Here is a 15,349-nt window from a genome sequence, read left to right on the forward strand (position 1 = left end):
ATTATTATGAACTGCTTCATTTCCTCTGACCTACAGTGGCTGTACTATATTGGGAAAAAAATTACAGGGATTAATCTTCCTGGTCTCTTTCCGCTACCTGCGTAACACACCTGAATGCAGGAAGTGCTGTGACGTCATTGGGAGAGGTGTCTGAAGGTATGACTCAGGAATCCAACAGAGAGAAATCCTGCTCGACCTGATTGGGAGATTAGCTCGTATATATTCGAGGCTCACAGCTAACAGAAACTTTAAATCTCTCCAGGAGTCGACTACAGGTGAACACACAGGTGTGCCAGATTGAATATTTTATTATTTAAAGATGTCTATTTTACCCGACGATGCGGTGTTTGCTGACTTCAGAAAGCAGTGTTTATCTACCGACAACTGGATCAACAGGTATGATAAGCATGGGATGCAAGTGTGGGTCGAAAGTGCTCCTACAAATAAAGGAAATAACGTCCCCAAAGTCCACAAGATCAAGGTAAGTTCATTTTTAACAACTTTAGAAATTACTTGTTATAAGATATCCTACTTTTTTTTATTCTAACACTTCTGTCTTCTGTGTGTGTGTTTCAGTGTAAAATGACAATCAAAGATGTATCAGCTGCCACCATGTACGACGTCCTTCATGACAGCTCTTACCGCAAGAAGTGGGACCCAGCCATGTTGGACAGTTTTGACATTGCTCGTCTCTCTGCTAACGCTGATGTGGGCTACTACTCATGTAAGGACTCCTTTCTCTTCTCTTCAATGCTATCATCACATTCATCTACACCGAAACCTGTTAGTCTGCAGAGCTACAGAGCTGCAGGCCTCACTCAGTTACACCTGTTGCACCTGTTGCTTCACCAGAAATACACTTAAACAGTGAAAAGGGGAAATGCATATTTAGAGTTTGATTCATATTTGGGGTTTTGAAGATATTCGTTTATACTATTCATTTATTTATTTATTTAAAATCAGTGCTGATTATTTGTTTTGTGTCCAAGTTCTGTATGTTTTATAGTAATAATCTTTATTTGTAGAGCATTTATTTGAAAATCCACATTATGTTTTTTTAAACAATATTTTATTCTCTTTAAACAACATAATTACAAGACAAACCTTACAAAGCAATACATCAAGTATAAGTATATATAACGGAGGTCAAGACAAGACAGAAAAAATGTGCTTCTCAAAGGTTATTTTAAGACAGTTCATGATTTAAAATCAGTGCTGATTTTTATTTGTTTTGTGTTCAAGTTCTTGATCTTGTATGTTTTATAATAATAATAATAATAATAATCTTTATTTGTATAGCACTTTTCAAATTCCACATTACGTTTTTTTTAAACAATATTTTATTCTCTTTAAACAACATAATTATAAGATAAGACAAATCTTACAAAACCTTACATCAGGTATAGGTATTTGTATGTATACTGTACATAACAGAGATAAAGACAAGACAAAAAATAAATACACATCACAAAGAGCAAAGTAAAACCGACAAGTCATAAACGATCAGAAACCGATAAAAAACAATCTTGTGAAAAAAATAAAGGAAGAATAGGAAAAGAAATGAAAAGTCAAGTAAAATCAAGATAGGCTCTCTGATAAAAGTATGTTTTAAGAAGGGACTTCCAGGATTGTCCGTTTAAGCATCATGTTTTACAAAAGAGCTGCAAATTCTTTGCAAATAATGCAGTAAAATGCACTTTTATTTTGAGCCGTTGTGAAATATAAACACTGCTACCATAGTTTTCCCATCCACAATGACTTCTCTCCATATTTACATACTCAGACCAGATTTGTTTCAGTGCATTGTAGTGCTGTTTGACTGAGTTATTAGAATCTGTTTCTTCTGTCAACACGTTTGTGAAGCTGCTGAAGCCCTCTCGGATGAAGGATGAGCGCCCTCTTGTTCCGCCACTGTATTTATTGTAATAACAAGGGTGCACTTGTTGTGTACAGTGAAGTATTTGATGGAGGAACACAATATAACCAGTTTTTTGTCTTTTTGTCTGCAGGGGTTTGTCCAAAGCCCATAAAAAACAGAGATGTGGTGAGTCTGCGTTCATGGACGGTGACGGAAGAAGAGTTCACCATCATGAACTTCTCAGTCAAACACCCGGTAAGCCACCTCCTCCACACACTCTCACATGTGCCATTTCTGCAACTCTCAGACACCTACTTACTTGATTTTTTTTTTTCAAAGTGATCGTAACTTGTCCAACGTCTTGAACGAGGTGTTTGTAGTTAAAAGTTGTTAATCGTAGTTTTTCTCATTATCCCAGGAGTATCCTCCTCGCCACGACATCGTGAGGGCCATCTCCATCCTCACCGGATACCTGATCAAGCCCATAGGACCAACCAGCTGCACTTTCATTTACCTTTCACAAGCTGACCCCAAAGGTGAGACCACAACCAACACTCACACTTTCCAAACAGTTTTAGAGGAGTTTTTTTTTAACGTTTATCTCTCTGCTCCAGGTTCTCTTCCCAAGTGGGTGGTAAACCAAGGCTCTCAAGTTCTGGCTCCACGGGTAAGTGACGCAACAAACTCTTCTCAGTAAAAGTTTTGTTTACTTCTAGTCAACAAAAGAGATAAGGTTAAAAATACATCAAGTGTGTACTGTATCAGTGTGTGGGCCTGGGCGTCCACGAGGTGATTAAGAAAGCGTGTACAAGGTGTGTGTGTGCGCATAAGGGAGTGAGGGTTTCATGTGTCTTAAAGGACAATGGTAACCATAGAAACCCAATTTAAGGGCCTCTCCTGGTACGGTTGCTGACAAAGGAGTATCTCCGCTCGAGCTGAGGCTCTCCGTCTCGGCAGAACTCGTTCCTCAGGTTTCATATCCTCCGCCGATTGAAACTATTTAGACCAAAGTGTGTGTCGACGTGTGTGAGAGTGAGAAGCTGCCAGTGTGACGCCTTTTAACTAAACAGAAACATTGACCTTCTTTACCTAGTAACAGTGATTTCTATAGACTAAATCATCATAAGGCAATAAGTAGTGAGCATATAAAATGAGATATGAGAATGAAAATAATGTAATTGTTAATTTACTTTAGAGAAGTAAATATAAAATCAACAGTAAGCCAATTAGCAGAAAAATCTGAAGAAGAACCGTAAGAGGGGAAAATCGCAGAAGGTCAAAGGCAATAAATAATTAATATAAATATCTCTGTTGTCTGTAAGTAATTTAAAAGATGAGACTATTTCAGCCAGGCTGTGGATTATATTCTCGTTTAATTGACTAATCAGTTTGTCCGAATATAGTGAAAAATGTCCACTATTGTTTCCTAAAGGCCAAGGTCATGTCTTCAAATCGCTTGTTTTGTCCGACCAACAGTCCATAACCTCGAGATATTCAGTTTACTATCACAGAAGGCTAAGAAAACCATTTGAGAGGTTAAAACCTGTAAATGTTTGGCATTTTTGCTTACAAAACTTCTTAAATGATATCAAAATAGTAGCCGATTTAAATTTTCTGCTGATTGACTAATCCGTTAGTTGACAGATTGTTTTAAGTCTAGACTAGAGAATTACTGATGGCAGATAAAAAAAAAACACCCACACGTGTGTTGTCAGTTATTCTGGCTGATAAGATCTCTGTTCGGGTTAAAGGTGGCTGGAATTTATTAGGTCACAAATCTTCATCTACCAATAAGGTGTGATTTGTCCCGCCCTAACCGGTTCAACAAACCTAACAGGAGACTCCGGAAGATGTCAATCAATTACTTCTCTTCACGCCCACACAGTCTACGTTCCAAATCGTGAACTTTGACCCTCTTGCTCATATATCTGCTGCACAGAGGATTGTGGGTCAGAATAGCCAAAGGAGCCTGCTGGCTTGCATACTGCAAAATATGACCAGATGTTGTAGGGCCTCCTGTAATTCTGGTATACTGCATTTGACATACTGTGTATTGGGACATACTATTTAGTATGCCAGAAAAATAGTATGGTAGTATGGGTATTGGAACGCACAGACGGTCCTGAGCAGAGGTCTAATCAGCCAGATAAACTGGGTTCAGAGGCTTTAAGTGGATTGTGTCATATGGTGATTGGTGGGGAGACGTCCTCATTGTTTCTGACTTTTTGGTTGGAGATAAACGTGGTACGTTACCTGACCCACAGTCAAAGCTGGAGTTTTGTTTGAAGCAAAACTTGTATTCAGTGTTTTTTGTTGCCATCTGGTTGAAGTCAAGAATTTATCTGCCCTGTAATTTGACCTTTTGTTAACATGTTAAATATGTTATTTAAAAATGTATATTTTTACTAGGGCTGTCAAAGTTAATGCTGGCAGGCTCAGTTGTTTTAAAGCTAAAGTGAATATACTGGCATCATATGAAACTAGAAACCCTAAGGAATCCATTGGTACCAACCAACCAATTGTCTTACTAACTTGTAAATCGTTAGACTTGTGTATCTGCTTGCCACATAATGTGTTACTCAGTATGTTGTGACCAGCGTTTTCTTCAGCTCTGTTGACTGAGAACGAAGGCGTGGTGTGACCCTCTGATAACGGTATCCTCTCTTGGCCCGCTCCTTCCAGGTGATGAAGTGTGTACACAAGGCGGGACAGAACTACCCAGAGTGGAAAGCGCAGAACTCTCCTGACCTCAAGCCCTGGTTGAAACCGGAGCAGAACACCCTGCCCATGATGGACCCCGGCGTGCTGTCAATACAGAGAGCCAGCTCGCTGGAAAACGTGGACGAGAGCACCAAGGTGGCCGATCAGCTGGAGAGCGAGGACAGCAGTTAGATCGCAATAAAGTGACGGGAAGAGGACGGACTGTGTATAAGACTTGAGACCTCTGACTCTCTGTGACGGTGCCCTAATAGTGCTCATGAATATTTATCTAAATCAGTGTGCCTTGTGGGATGAGCATGAAGTGTTTACAGCTGTCTCACCAGATGGAAATGAGCACAGATCAAATTGCCATTCACCTCAGTCCATGTTGAACTTAGCTAAACATCTCTCCAGAGTTCGCTGCCGAGCTTTTAAAAACCTATTATTTGTTGTTTTACAGACTTGGAGGTGATGGGGTTCGAATGCGTTATACAGCACTACATTTACAATGGGTCCTCTGTCAGGCCTTCTTTTAGTTGCAGCTATGTAAAATACACATGAACACATTTTAAAATGAAGAAATGAAGCGTAGTTGTCCACTTTAACTTTACACATGACTGTGAATGGAAATTAGATTAGATTACTGTCGGTGGTGAAAGTAGAGTGAAGTGAGATTATTTTTTTGTTGAATGTCAGATCAAAATTATCTGAGCCTGATAGTCACTTTATATTTTGTTAAATCACAGTATATGGCTAGTTGCAGTTAAAACTAGGGTTGCAACTAAAGATTATTTTCATTGTCGATTAATCTGCCTATTATTTTCTCAATTAATCGATTAGTTGTTTGGTCTATAAAATGGTGAAAAATGTTGTCCCAAAGCCCAAGATGACGTCCTCAAATGCCTGGTTTTGTCCACAACTCAAAGATATTCAGTTTACTGTCATAGAGGAGTAAAGAAACCAGAAAATATTCACATTTAAGAAGCTGGAATCAGAGAATTTTGCCCTATTTTTCTTAAAGAAAATTACTCAAACCGATTTAATAGATTATCAAAATAGTTGCAGATTAATTTAATAGTTGAAACTAATCGATTAATCGTTGCAGCTCTAGTTAAAACATCCATGTTAATATGTTAACATGAAACCAATTCTGGGTTAGTGTAGCTGCTCTGGGCGTCGAGCTTAAATCTGTTTTTCACAAAGTATTTTAGCTTAAAAGCAAAACAAAAAAAAACACTTCACTGCCACTATTTGCTACTGATTTTGTTTTATAATTTGTTTTAACCATTAGTTAATTTAGTCATGATTAGTGAGCAACTATGTTGTTTCTATCTTGAATGTGTAACACAGAAGGACGGTTTGAAGGTTCATTGTAATTATTCCGATGATGTGCACTCAAAAGTTTTATGTGATTTAATTCTGTCTATTCTAAGTTATACAGACTTGCATTGGCACTCTAGGAGGGGATCAGTTGTTGATCTCTGAGGAATGAAGATAGTTAAGTTTTGTCAGTTGAATATCACTTTACCTGAAGGATTGGAATGACCATAAAGAATATCTTTGATTTAATTTATTTGACGTTTCTGTAAGCTCAGATGAAGTAATGATGGAGAAAAGACTCTGGAATGAAGCCCTGCAGGCTGAGCTGGTGAGGGTTTTCTTCATCATACAGTATATTTGATATTGAATGTTAACATGTCTTGATGTCTTTTAAAAAAAAATAAACCTCCCAAGGTTAACAGGCTTTGCTAATCACTGTCATTGACTGCATTCCTCTTAAGATGACAATCAGTTTCAAGAGAAACCGACCTACAGAAAGTTAAACAAGTTTGACTGCTTGAACCAGAGCAAACCGGTCCATTTCCAGCTGGTTCAGGCTCTTCAAGTACAAAAACAAGGTACAAAGAGGAGGTTAGAAGGGTTCAAAACGTTTTATTTCATTTACCATGTCAATGTTGTGAGCGGAAAAACAATTTAAAATCATCAGATGGAAAACCAAAAGTTATTCCATTTATGAAAATTATTAGTGTACAAAAGAATAAGACAGTGTTGAGATGCAACAGGCAGGTATTAGCATACAAACAAATGACCTTACTGTATACTTGGTTACTGCAGTAACACCCAGAGGTATTCAGCTGTTTTATATGAATGTGTTTACTTTACGTCCAAAAGCTTTTATCTGCTGATATTACCGATAAGCTCATCTTGAACCAGAGATGCCAAAATGATAAAAGTACCCAAACGAGTCTTTTGTTGGATTGAAATCCTGCTAACATCAGAGTCTCACACAGATAAATCACCCGATTACAGGCGTTACCATGATACGCAGATAAGATGCAGGGCACAATGTGTTGTTATCATGCACTGTAACAGCATATTAGAAGTTATACTTGAAGCACTTCAAATATACAGTTCATACATTAAATAATTACAATATCATTCAGCCCAGAAGCAGGTTATGTAAAAAAAACATCATGTATGAAACACAATTTAAATGTATTTAAGTAGTGCTCGGTCACTGAAATATATTTACACAACTTAATATTCCCTAAAAAAAATTGTTTTGGTTAAATATTAAAAACAACTTGATGTACAGTATATTCACAGTGATATTTAGATCAGTGATATTTACCAGAAGTCCTGCACTCATTATCATTTGCTCTTACAATACATAAGGCCCTGCTGTCTCTGTACCATGTGTCAGTGCGTACTGAAATCCAAGTCACATATACATGTACAGTTAATCAATAAGAGAAACAATAGAAAATTCATTAAAACTGTGATATGCAGTTGAAAACATAAAATCTATGGTTGAAAGCTTCAGGAAAAGCTAGTAAGTGGATTCTTGAGTTGAAATGATTCTGAACTATTTTAAGCTGAACATCATACCTTTCATGACGGTAGGATTTATTGCTTGACTGATGTAGTGGACTGCATTAGTTTGAGCTAGGTATACCTAATAAACTAGAGTGTATATGTGTCTCTACTTTATATCAGTGTCATCAAGGCTAATGTGTACAGTACACACAAGTGCTACTCTGTACTTGATCAAAATGTATTATGTCTAAAACTACATTCACTAACAAACACCACACTCTTAGTACAGTGTGGTAGTTTTACTTGGAATGGCTGGAGGATGCGGGAAAGATTGGGTAAGGGTCGAGTTTGGTGGGGTGATTGGGTGAGGGTCGATCATCGAAGGAGGGGATGAGAAGCAGCTCGTAGTCCGTGGCGAGCAAATCTAATCTATCGAAGAGGATAACTGGAGTAACACTGTGTCGGTCTGAGCAACCAACAAAGCGCCGGTTGTGAGAATTGAGACAATCCTGAGAGAAGACGGTTAGACACACCTATATAGGTCTGCATGGGTGATTGGATTACCGAGGGAGAGAAGTGTGGTTTTGTTCCTGAACCTTAGTTATAATAACTTCATGTAGAAACATGTAATTATAGGGCTTGAGGAAAAAGTGAATACAGGCAAAGCATAATACAATTATAAAATGTTATGACTGACAAGAAAAACATGTATCAGTTCCATAATGTATAATGTGTGAAATGTCTATTAAGCTTCTTTCACTTCCTGTGAATACAGTAGAAATCAACATGTATCACAGTAGATTCGGTAGCGCCTCGGATATCTGGGTGATAGAGGAAACGGATAATACATTATGTTCTTACGTGGAGGAGTTTGAATGAGCCGGTTAGTCATACATCAGTCATCGTGAGGCTGAGACAGAATGGAGGCCAGAGTCTGTAGGAGGAGGGTGATGACGTGCAGTGACGCAGCCGTCCAACTCTCTCGCTCTCTCTCTCTCTCTCTGCTGCCACCTAATGTACAGTCCTCTCCTTCTGCCGTTGGTAGTCTGATAGAAGAAAACACACAGAGAACATAGTTACACTACTGGTCGCCTACCAGTATGTATAATTCAGTGACTCCAAAGCCTGTTTTTGTTTTGTGGCTGAAGACAAGCAGTGAGATCAGACTGCTGACAAGTCCAGCTTAGATACAGCCTGCAGGTACTGTACCATGCTGACACATTCATGCAAATGATTATGTACACTTGTCTGCTGGTTCCCACATTATCAATTGCTTATGACATGTTGATCAAACTGTATTATACTGGTTCTCTGTTAAATAGTCCTCTTACCCCCCAAAACATGTAGGCATTAGTTCATTACATAAGTCACTACATGTTAAATGGTTGAACCAGTTGTCATAATCTGTCATGTATATCTTATACACATTTCTATTTGACTTGTTTTGTAAATGTGTTGCTCTCAGGTGAATCTTGACTTTCACTAATGAAGGGGGAACGTGTGAAGTGTTAGATCAAACTATATAATATAATATAATATAAATATATATATAAAATAATAGCCCTTTTATATATGAACGCGCTCATAGCCAGATTGAGAAACCCTGGGTTGATTTACCGAGGTGATAACCACCGTCGTGGGACCGCTTAGCGGGATCTCGTTTGTTAGGGTTAGTTAAGCCGGATAACGAGAACATACCCTGGGTATGTTGAACTTGCTTCGTAGTACAAGGCTCTGATGCTCTTGAAGGTTTGTTTTGCATCAATAATGTTTTGTAAACAAAGCATGAAAGCAGAGCTATGTTTTAAATTATGATCAGTCAAGAAACACACAAATGGCTAATTTTACAATTTCAGTCAAACACATCAATTACTGTACATGAATTTATTTTATTTGTTATTTTATCTGTTATTTATGGACACAAAATAGTGATTGGACCATCAAAGACAAAGTAGAGTGGAGTACAGACTATTTCGTCATACTTTTCATATGATTAAGTAGAATAGGACTTACTGTAAGGAAAGAAGCGAACCCTCATCAGTATCTCTCGCGCAGTCTTCAGAATCTCTACAGCCTAAAGAGGAGGAAGAAATGAGTTATTCAGAGTCATTTCAATGAGAGTTCAAATATTGAAGATTCCAGTGAAGATGTAGTAGATACTGTATAATAATGTGTTGATTCAAATCTGAATGGATCTCAGCTTGAACGTTTTTTTCTCTGACTTACTCTTGAGTGCTCTATGTCTTGGAAATCAACGTCATTCACAGAAAGAACCTGGTCTCCCTCTTGCAGCCCGGCTCTGTGGGCATCAGAGTCTGGGACCACCTGCCAACACATCACACACAAATTAGAAAATCACAGTGTGGAAACAATTAGTCAGCAGCACAACAAGTGTGAATGCTAGTAAACGCCAACACGCCTTCACACACACACACACACACACACCTTGGATATAAAGATTCCCAGCTGTGACGCCTTGCCTCCACGGATGTTGAAGCCCAGCTGTGCTCCTGGAGGTTTCTTCAATACGATTGTACGAGGCAGGAACTGGGTGAGCTCATTGTTGTAGTCAGGGTGATGAATACGCTGAAAATGTACAAAAAAAAAAAAGGATACATAAACACAACATCAAAACAAACAAACAGATATAACGAGACGAGGGGGAAGGTGAAGGGGGACACCCTTTAAGCCTGCAACATTCAACAGTTTTCCTTTCTCTCGTAGGCTGTACATTCTTTATACAATATCTTTGATTTACAAAATTTGCAGAGTTTTCAACTGCATCACACGGTCTTCTTCGCCTTAGTTGTCAAATTTGAATGTGTCCTTGATCTTTCTCCGTCCATCCACTAATAAGCCAATGTTGTGTATTTTCAGTGTTGATAGAGTATCTTGAGCAGGGACAAGGACACATGGCAAACAGACTACAGACAGACTTTATTCCAGTCTCAGCCAAACTTCAATACATCGCCTGCAACTAGTACAAAACGCAGCTGCTAGACTGATCACTGGTACGAGAAGATTTGAGCACATCACTTCGTTTTTAGCTGCACTTCACCGGCTGCCTGTCAAATTTAGAATTGATTTTAAGATTTTATTATTAACTTTTAAAGCTCTGCATGGTTTGGCACCAAGCTACATCACTGAGCTCCTTTTACCCTATGTGCCACCGCATAACCTGTGGTCCTCTGACTTGGCTCTACTGGTTGTACCCAGGTCTAGGCTGGTGACTAGGGTCTTACTGGTTGTACCCAGGTCTAGGCTGGTGACTAAGGTCTTACTGGTTGTACCCAGGTCTAGTCTTGTGACTAAGGTCTTACTGGTTGTACCCAGGTCTAGGCTGGTGACTAAGGTCTTACTGGTTGTACCCAGGTCTAGTCTTGTGACTAAGGTCTTACTGGTTGTACCCAGGTCTAGTCTTGTGACTAAGGTCTTACTGGTTGTACCCAGGTCTAGTCTTGTGACTAAGGTCTTACTGGTTGTACCCAGGTCTAGGCTGGTGACTAAGGTCTTACTGGTTGTACCCAGGTCTAGGCTGGTGACTAAGGTCTAACTGGTTGTACCCAGGTCTAGGCTGGTGACTAAGGTCTTACTGGTTGTACCCAGGTCTAGGTTGGTGACTAAGGGTGACAGGACCTTTGCCATCAATGCCCCTAGACTGTGGAACAGCCTACCTCGGGACCTCAGGTTAGCTAGCTCTACTACCAATTTTAAAACTCTTTTAAAAAAACATTTTTATAAAAAGGCTTTTTTAACTCCATAAGGCAACAGCTTGGTGCACCTTTTCCCACACCTTATATTGTCCTCTTTTGACATATGTGTAGTAACTTATTGTTTTGATACCGCTGGTTACGGGTTTTAGTTTTCTCATTATTTGGTCTTAATGTTTTGTTCTTTTATTGTTGTTTTTATTTTGTCTGTATTTCATTGTATCTGTGCAAGCACTTTGAAACTATGTTTAGAAAGGTGCTATACAAATAAAGATTATTATTATTATTAACACCAGAGGCCACCTTTTAAACAGTGACAGAGGTTATGATCTCACCCCCAGATATGACCACCTGTTATCATAAGACCAAGGTTTTATACTTAGGTCCTATGACATCTGTGCCATCTCCATGACAACTGAGAAAACTCCATACCCCCAAAAAAGACCAGAAAATGCAGCTGAAAGCTAGCAAACTTCTCTGTCACAGTTATACTGTATATGGGTTCAAGCACAAAGTGGCATACCTCCTGTGGGGCTATCCATGCTGGTGGGTTCTCATAAGAAGGCAGGAAAACCACTGGGAGCTGGTAGTCATCATAAGGAATCTTCTGATCCATTGTTTATGAAAACACCTAAAGAAAGAAAAGCACATTGTTATGAAAAGCTGTTCTTTCTTTTAGTGTAATGTTTGTTATATATAAAACAGGTAATTAAAGGTCCCATATTGTAAAAAGTGAGATTTTCATGTCTACAGGTTTAAGTGTTATATTAATACTGGTAAACTATCAAAACACTCAATATACGGAGAAACACACACACCCCGTATTCAGAAACTGTGCGTTTGAAACAAGCCGTTAGGATTTCTGTCCATTTGTGATGTCACAAATATACAATATATAGACCATTACACCGTTTGAAACGTAAACATTCTGAATGTGTCCAAGTTTATTTCCTAGTTGCAGTGTATGTGAATAACATCAGCTGACAGGAAGTACACATGGACCCAAACTGTTTCGTAGCAAAGCAATTCCGTTGAAATGTGCTAAAACGGAGCGTTTCAGACAGAGGGTGAATACAGGTATATTCAGGCTGACAGTATGAAGAAAATAAAGTGTGTTTTTGAACATTACAGCATGTAAACATGTTCTACTAGAAACACAAAATACAAGTATGAACCTGAAAATGAGCACGATATGGGACCTTTAATTCGTCTATAAGGCTGTATATAATGTTAAATACAGCAGAGAAAGCAAAGAGGAGAAAAACATAACAATATATGTCAATGTACATTCAGGTCGATTAGTTTTACTAAAAATAAGTTTCCACAAAGTAAGCCTGCTGACATAATACAGTGTGAATATAGTGATGAACATCTGGATCAGATGATAGAGATCAGATGAATCGTGCTTTAGCTTTACACAGTGGATCATTTTATGTAAACAAGATGCGAGCTAACGCCACAGTTAGCTCACAGTTAGCCTGGTTTACTCTCTTTAACACACATCATCTCTAACTAACATTCACTGCTGTCATAGTTTGAACTATAACGATGAAGACAGCGCGTGACGTTAACATCTGGATGGAAAACGTAGAGTGAAGGACATGAAATAAAACACATGATCTCACCTGCCAGTCTGAAGGAAGCAGCAAGCACTTCTTCTTCTTCGCTGGTGTTTATTGACGGTTGTCAAACCAGCTCAGAGGCGCATCACCGCCACCTGCTGGACTACTGGAGTCACAGCCAACATGGTTATGTGGTGTGTATGTTTGTATGTTATTGGCATAATCAATAAAAATAAAAAAAAAGAACAAAATAAAAACAAAAACATGTATATACATATATACAATTCATTAAGCAAATTACAATATATATATATTTAAAAAGAACATGCATGTAAATGGAAGAAAACAATAAAGAAGTAATTAATGTTTGCTGTGTCAATAAAACAAACAAACAAATAAAAAAACAATAAATAAGAATATATTGCAATATCAAAGCAACAAAAGAACAAACCTCGTGTCTACTACTATATTTTTTACTACAATATCTGTACATATTTTATAATTTTTGTATTTTAATTTCTTTTACTGTTTACTTATTATTATATATTTATTGTTTACTTACTATTTATGTTATCTTGTTCTTGTTTTTTACTGATGCCTCTTAATGTTTGCACTATCCCCTTTGCTGCTGAAACATTGCAAAATTCCCCGCTGTGGGAATAAAAAAGATTATCTTATCTTATCTTATCTTTTACTTGAGTAAAATATCTGAGTACTTTTTCTACCACTGCGTCTCTTTACAAACTGCACATTTCATTCTCATTTGAAATGACATGGAACATATGTGTGTAGCGGTACTGATTTCCCCAGACTGTAGTTGATCAGTCAGAAGACTGAAAAACAGTTCCCATCCACATAATAATATAAAATAAAATGCCTCCTTAATAATAATAATGATAATAATAAACAAATGCCTCTACAATAACAAACAATTAAGGAAACTGAAATATTGCTTTTATTTTTCCTTTTACCCTCCTTTAAAGTTTTCCCAAATAAAATACATTAAAAGAAATGGGTATAAAGGGTTTCATTGAAAATCAACAAATGAATAGAATAACAAAATACAGCCTGCAGGCGTTAGGCTATCGTGAGGCAAGCCAGATTCTTGCACAAATAGCATCTAAATGTCCTAGTGCAGGTAACCCAATTGATTGGTATTTATTTTGTTTCCCCAACTAGGATAGTCAACACTCCCAATAAACAAAACACAACAGAGCACAGAATGTCAAAAGGGCCTAAAACAGACCAGAGTTTCTGGTTTGGCTGATAACACATGTTGCATGTAGTGAAGGAGAGATCAGAATGACCCTGGGTGTGCAGTTTCCCTCCTCTTTTAAGCCCTACAGAAAGGGCGTCGTTACACCCTGATTGGCCAAGAGTGGAATGCACCAAGCTGCTCTCAACTATCAATTAAGAGCCAGTCCCCACACCCTGCGCAACAGGTGAACTGAATAACCCTCTAATCACTCAGCAATTCAACCAAAAAACACCAGGGAAAAGGGAAACAACCTACAAGCACCAGATAATTGGCAGCTGCCACATGTGTAACCTCCTTTAAATGATTTCTCAGCACGGGCATCAAACATAATGTTTCCAAACATGAGCTGAAACCTGTTAGAAACCCACATTAGTGGATGAGTCTGGTATTATCTGCACTGCGACACACCTTATTCCTATAAAATCTCATTTGGTTATAGCTCTTTTCATTACACTATGCAAATCATTTTGCAGAAGCTTGATATGTGCATGCTCACATTAAAGCCTCACATATCTGCATTTATTATACTTTAGTTACATTATTGTTGAATGTTATTCAGATATAAGTGCAGACTGATTGGTGTGACAAGTCTGCACAGCTTCACCACGCAGACATGATGTTCACTGGGATGGAGCTTTATCAAGAAGGTTTCGTGTCTCTGCAAGTTTTTAGAGTGCAGTAAAATAAAAACGCACTGCTGACTGACAGGTATGTAAAGTGCAGTGCATATATAACACAAAAACAAATCTAAAGCTTGATCAAGAAAATGAGCAGTCATGTAAATCTTACATTTAACGTGCATTCGTTGTCCCTATTCAAAACCATTATAGAGCTCTGGCTGTATAGTGCTACTATAATCAAAGTATCATTACAGTAAATACATTATGTCTGTGTTATGAACTTATATTTTAAGTGGTGGAAGAAGTACTTAGATCTTCTACTTCAATAAAAGTAGCAATACAATGTAAAATACTTTGATACAAGTAAAGATCCTGCATTAATAATTTTGCTTAAATAAAAGTGCAAAATTATTAGAATCAAAATATACTTAAAGTACCAAAAGAAAAAGTGTTCATTGTGCAGAATGGCCCATTTCAATTGCCTTAGCTTATATATACTACTGGGCTTGAGAATTCCCCCATACGATCATTAAAGTCTTTTCTTCCCCTATAATAATACATCATAAAGTTGGTTGTATTTAGTAGTATTAATTAATTACAGTGGAGTGAAACAACAAAGTAGTAGAAAATAGAAATACTCAAGTACAGTAAATGTAGGCTACTTAGTTACTTTCCATTTCTGTTGACTTTTAGTTTGTGAAGGATAGTTTTAAAACAGAAAGAGAGATGAGAAACTCTCTAAAATCTCTAAACTCTAGTGGAGCTCGCCAGCTGAGCTCAAGACAAATCTCAAAACAGTCTTTATTTTGACAAATTTCAAAGCA

At 37.8% G+C, this 15,349-nt stretch overlaps 2 protein-coding genes across 3 annotated transcripts; one reads left to right on the forward strand and one right to left on the reverse strand.

Annotated features, from left to right (window-relative positions):
- The first annotated feature begins 136 nt into the window (after window positions 1-136).
- Window positions 137-5,746, forward strand: stard14 (START domain containing 14). Of its 2 annotated transcripts, XM_074648522.1 has the most exons (7): window positions 137-287; window positions 397-481; window positions 577-724; window positions 2,010-2,113; window positions 2,277-2,394; window positions 2,473-2,525; window positions 4,541-5,746. In XM_074648522.1, the coding sequence occupies exons 2-7, from the start codon at window positions 413-415 to the stop codon at window positions 4,748-4,750; spliced, it is 702 nt and encodes a 233-aa protein (XP_074504623.1). In that variant the 5' UTR covers window positions 137-287; window positions 397-412; the 3' UTR covers window positions 4,751-5,746. The 2 variants fall into 2 exon arrangements, with proteins under 2 accessions (XP_074504623.1, XP_074504622.1); XM_074648521.1 differs by having other exon boundaries at window positions 140-481.
- Window positions 5,747-6,470: 724 nt separating this feature from the next.
- pdzd11 (PDZ domain containing 11) lies at window positions 6,471-12,735 on the reverse strand. The gene is made up of 6 exons (XM_074648523.1): window positions 12,711-12,735; window positions 11,609-11,716; window positions 9,821-9,961; window positions 9,602-9,700; window positions 9,389-9,449; window positions 6,471-8,421 (listed from the first exon to the last, which is right to left on the reverse strand). The coding sequence occupies exons 2-6, from the start codon at window positions 11,699-11,701 to the stop codon at window positions 8,387-8,389; spliced, it is 429 nt and encodes a 142-aa protein (XP_074504624.1). The 5' UTR covers window positions 11,702-11,716; window positions 12,711-12,735; the 3' UTR covers window positions 6,471-8,386.
- Between the last annotated feature and the right edge of the window lie 2,614 nt (window positions 12,736-15,349).

Source organism: Sebastes fasciatus, chromosome 10 (assembly GCF_043250625.1).
Source record: "Sebastes fasciatus isolate fSebFas1 chromosome 10, fSebFas1.pri, whole genome shotgun sequence".
Lineage (NCBI taxonomy): Eukaryota > Metazoa > Chordata > Actinopteri > Perciformes > Sebastidae > Sebastes > Sebastes fasciatus.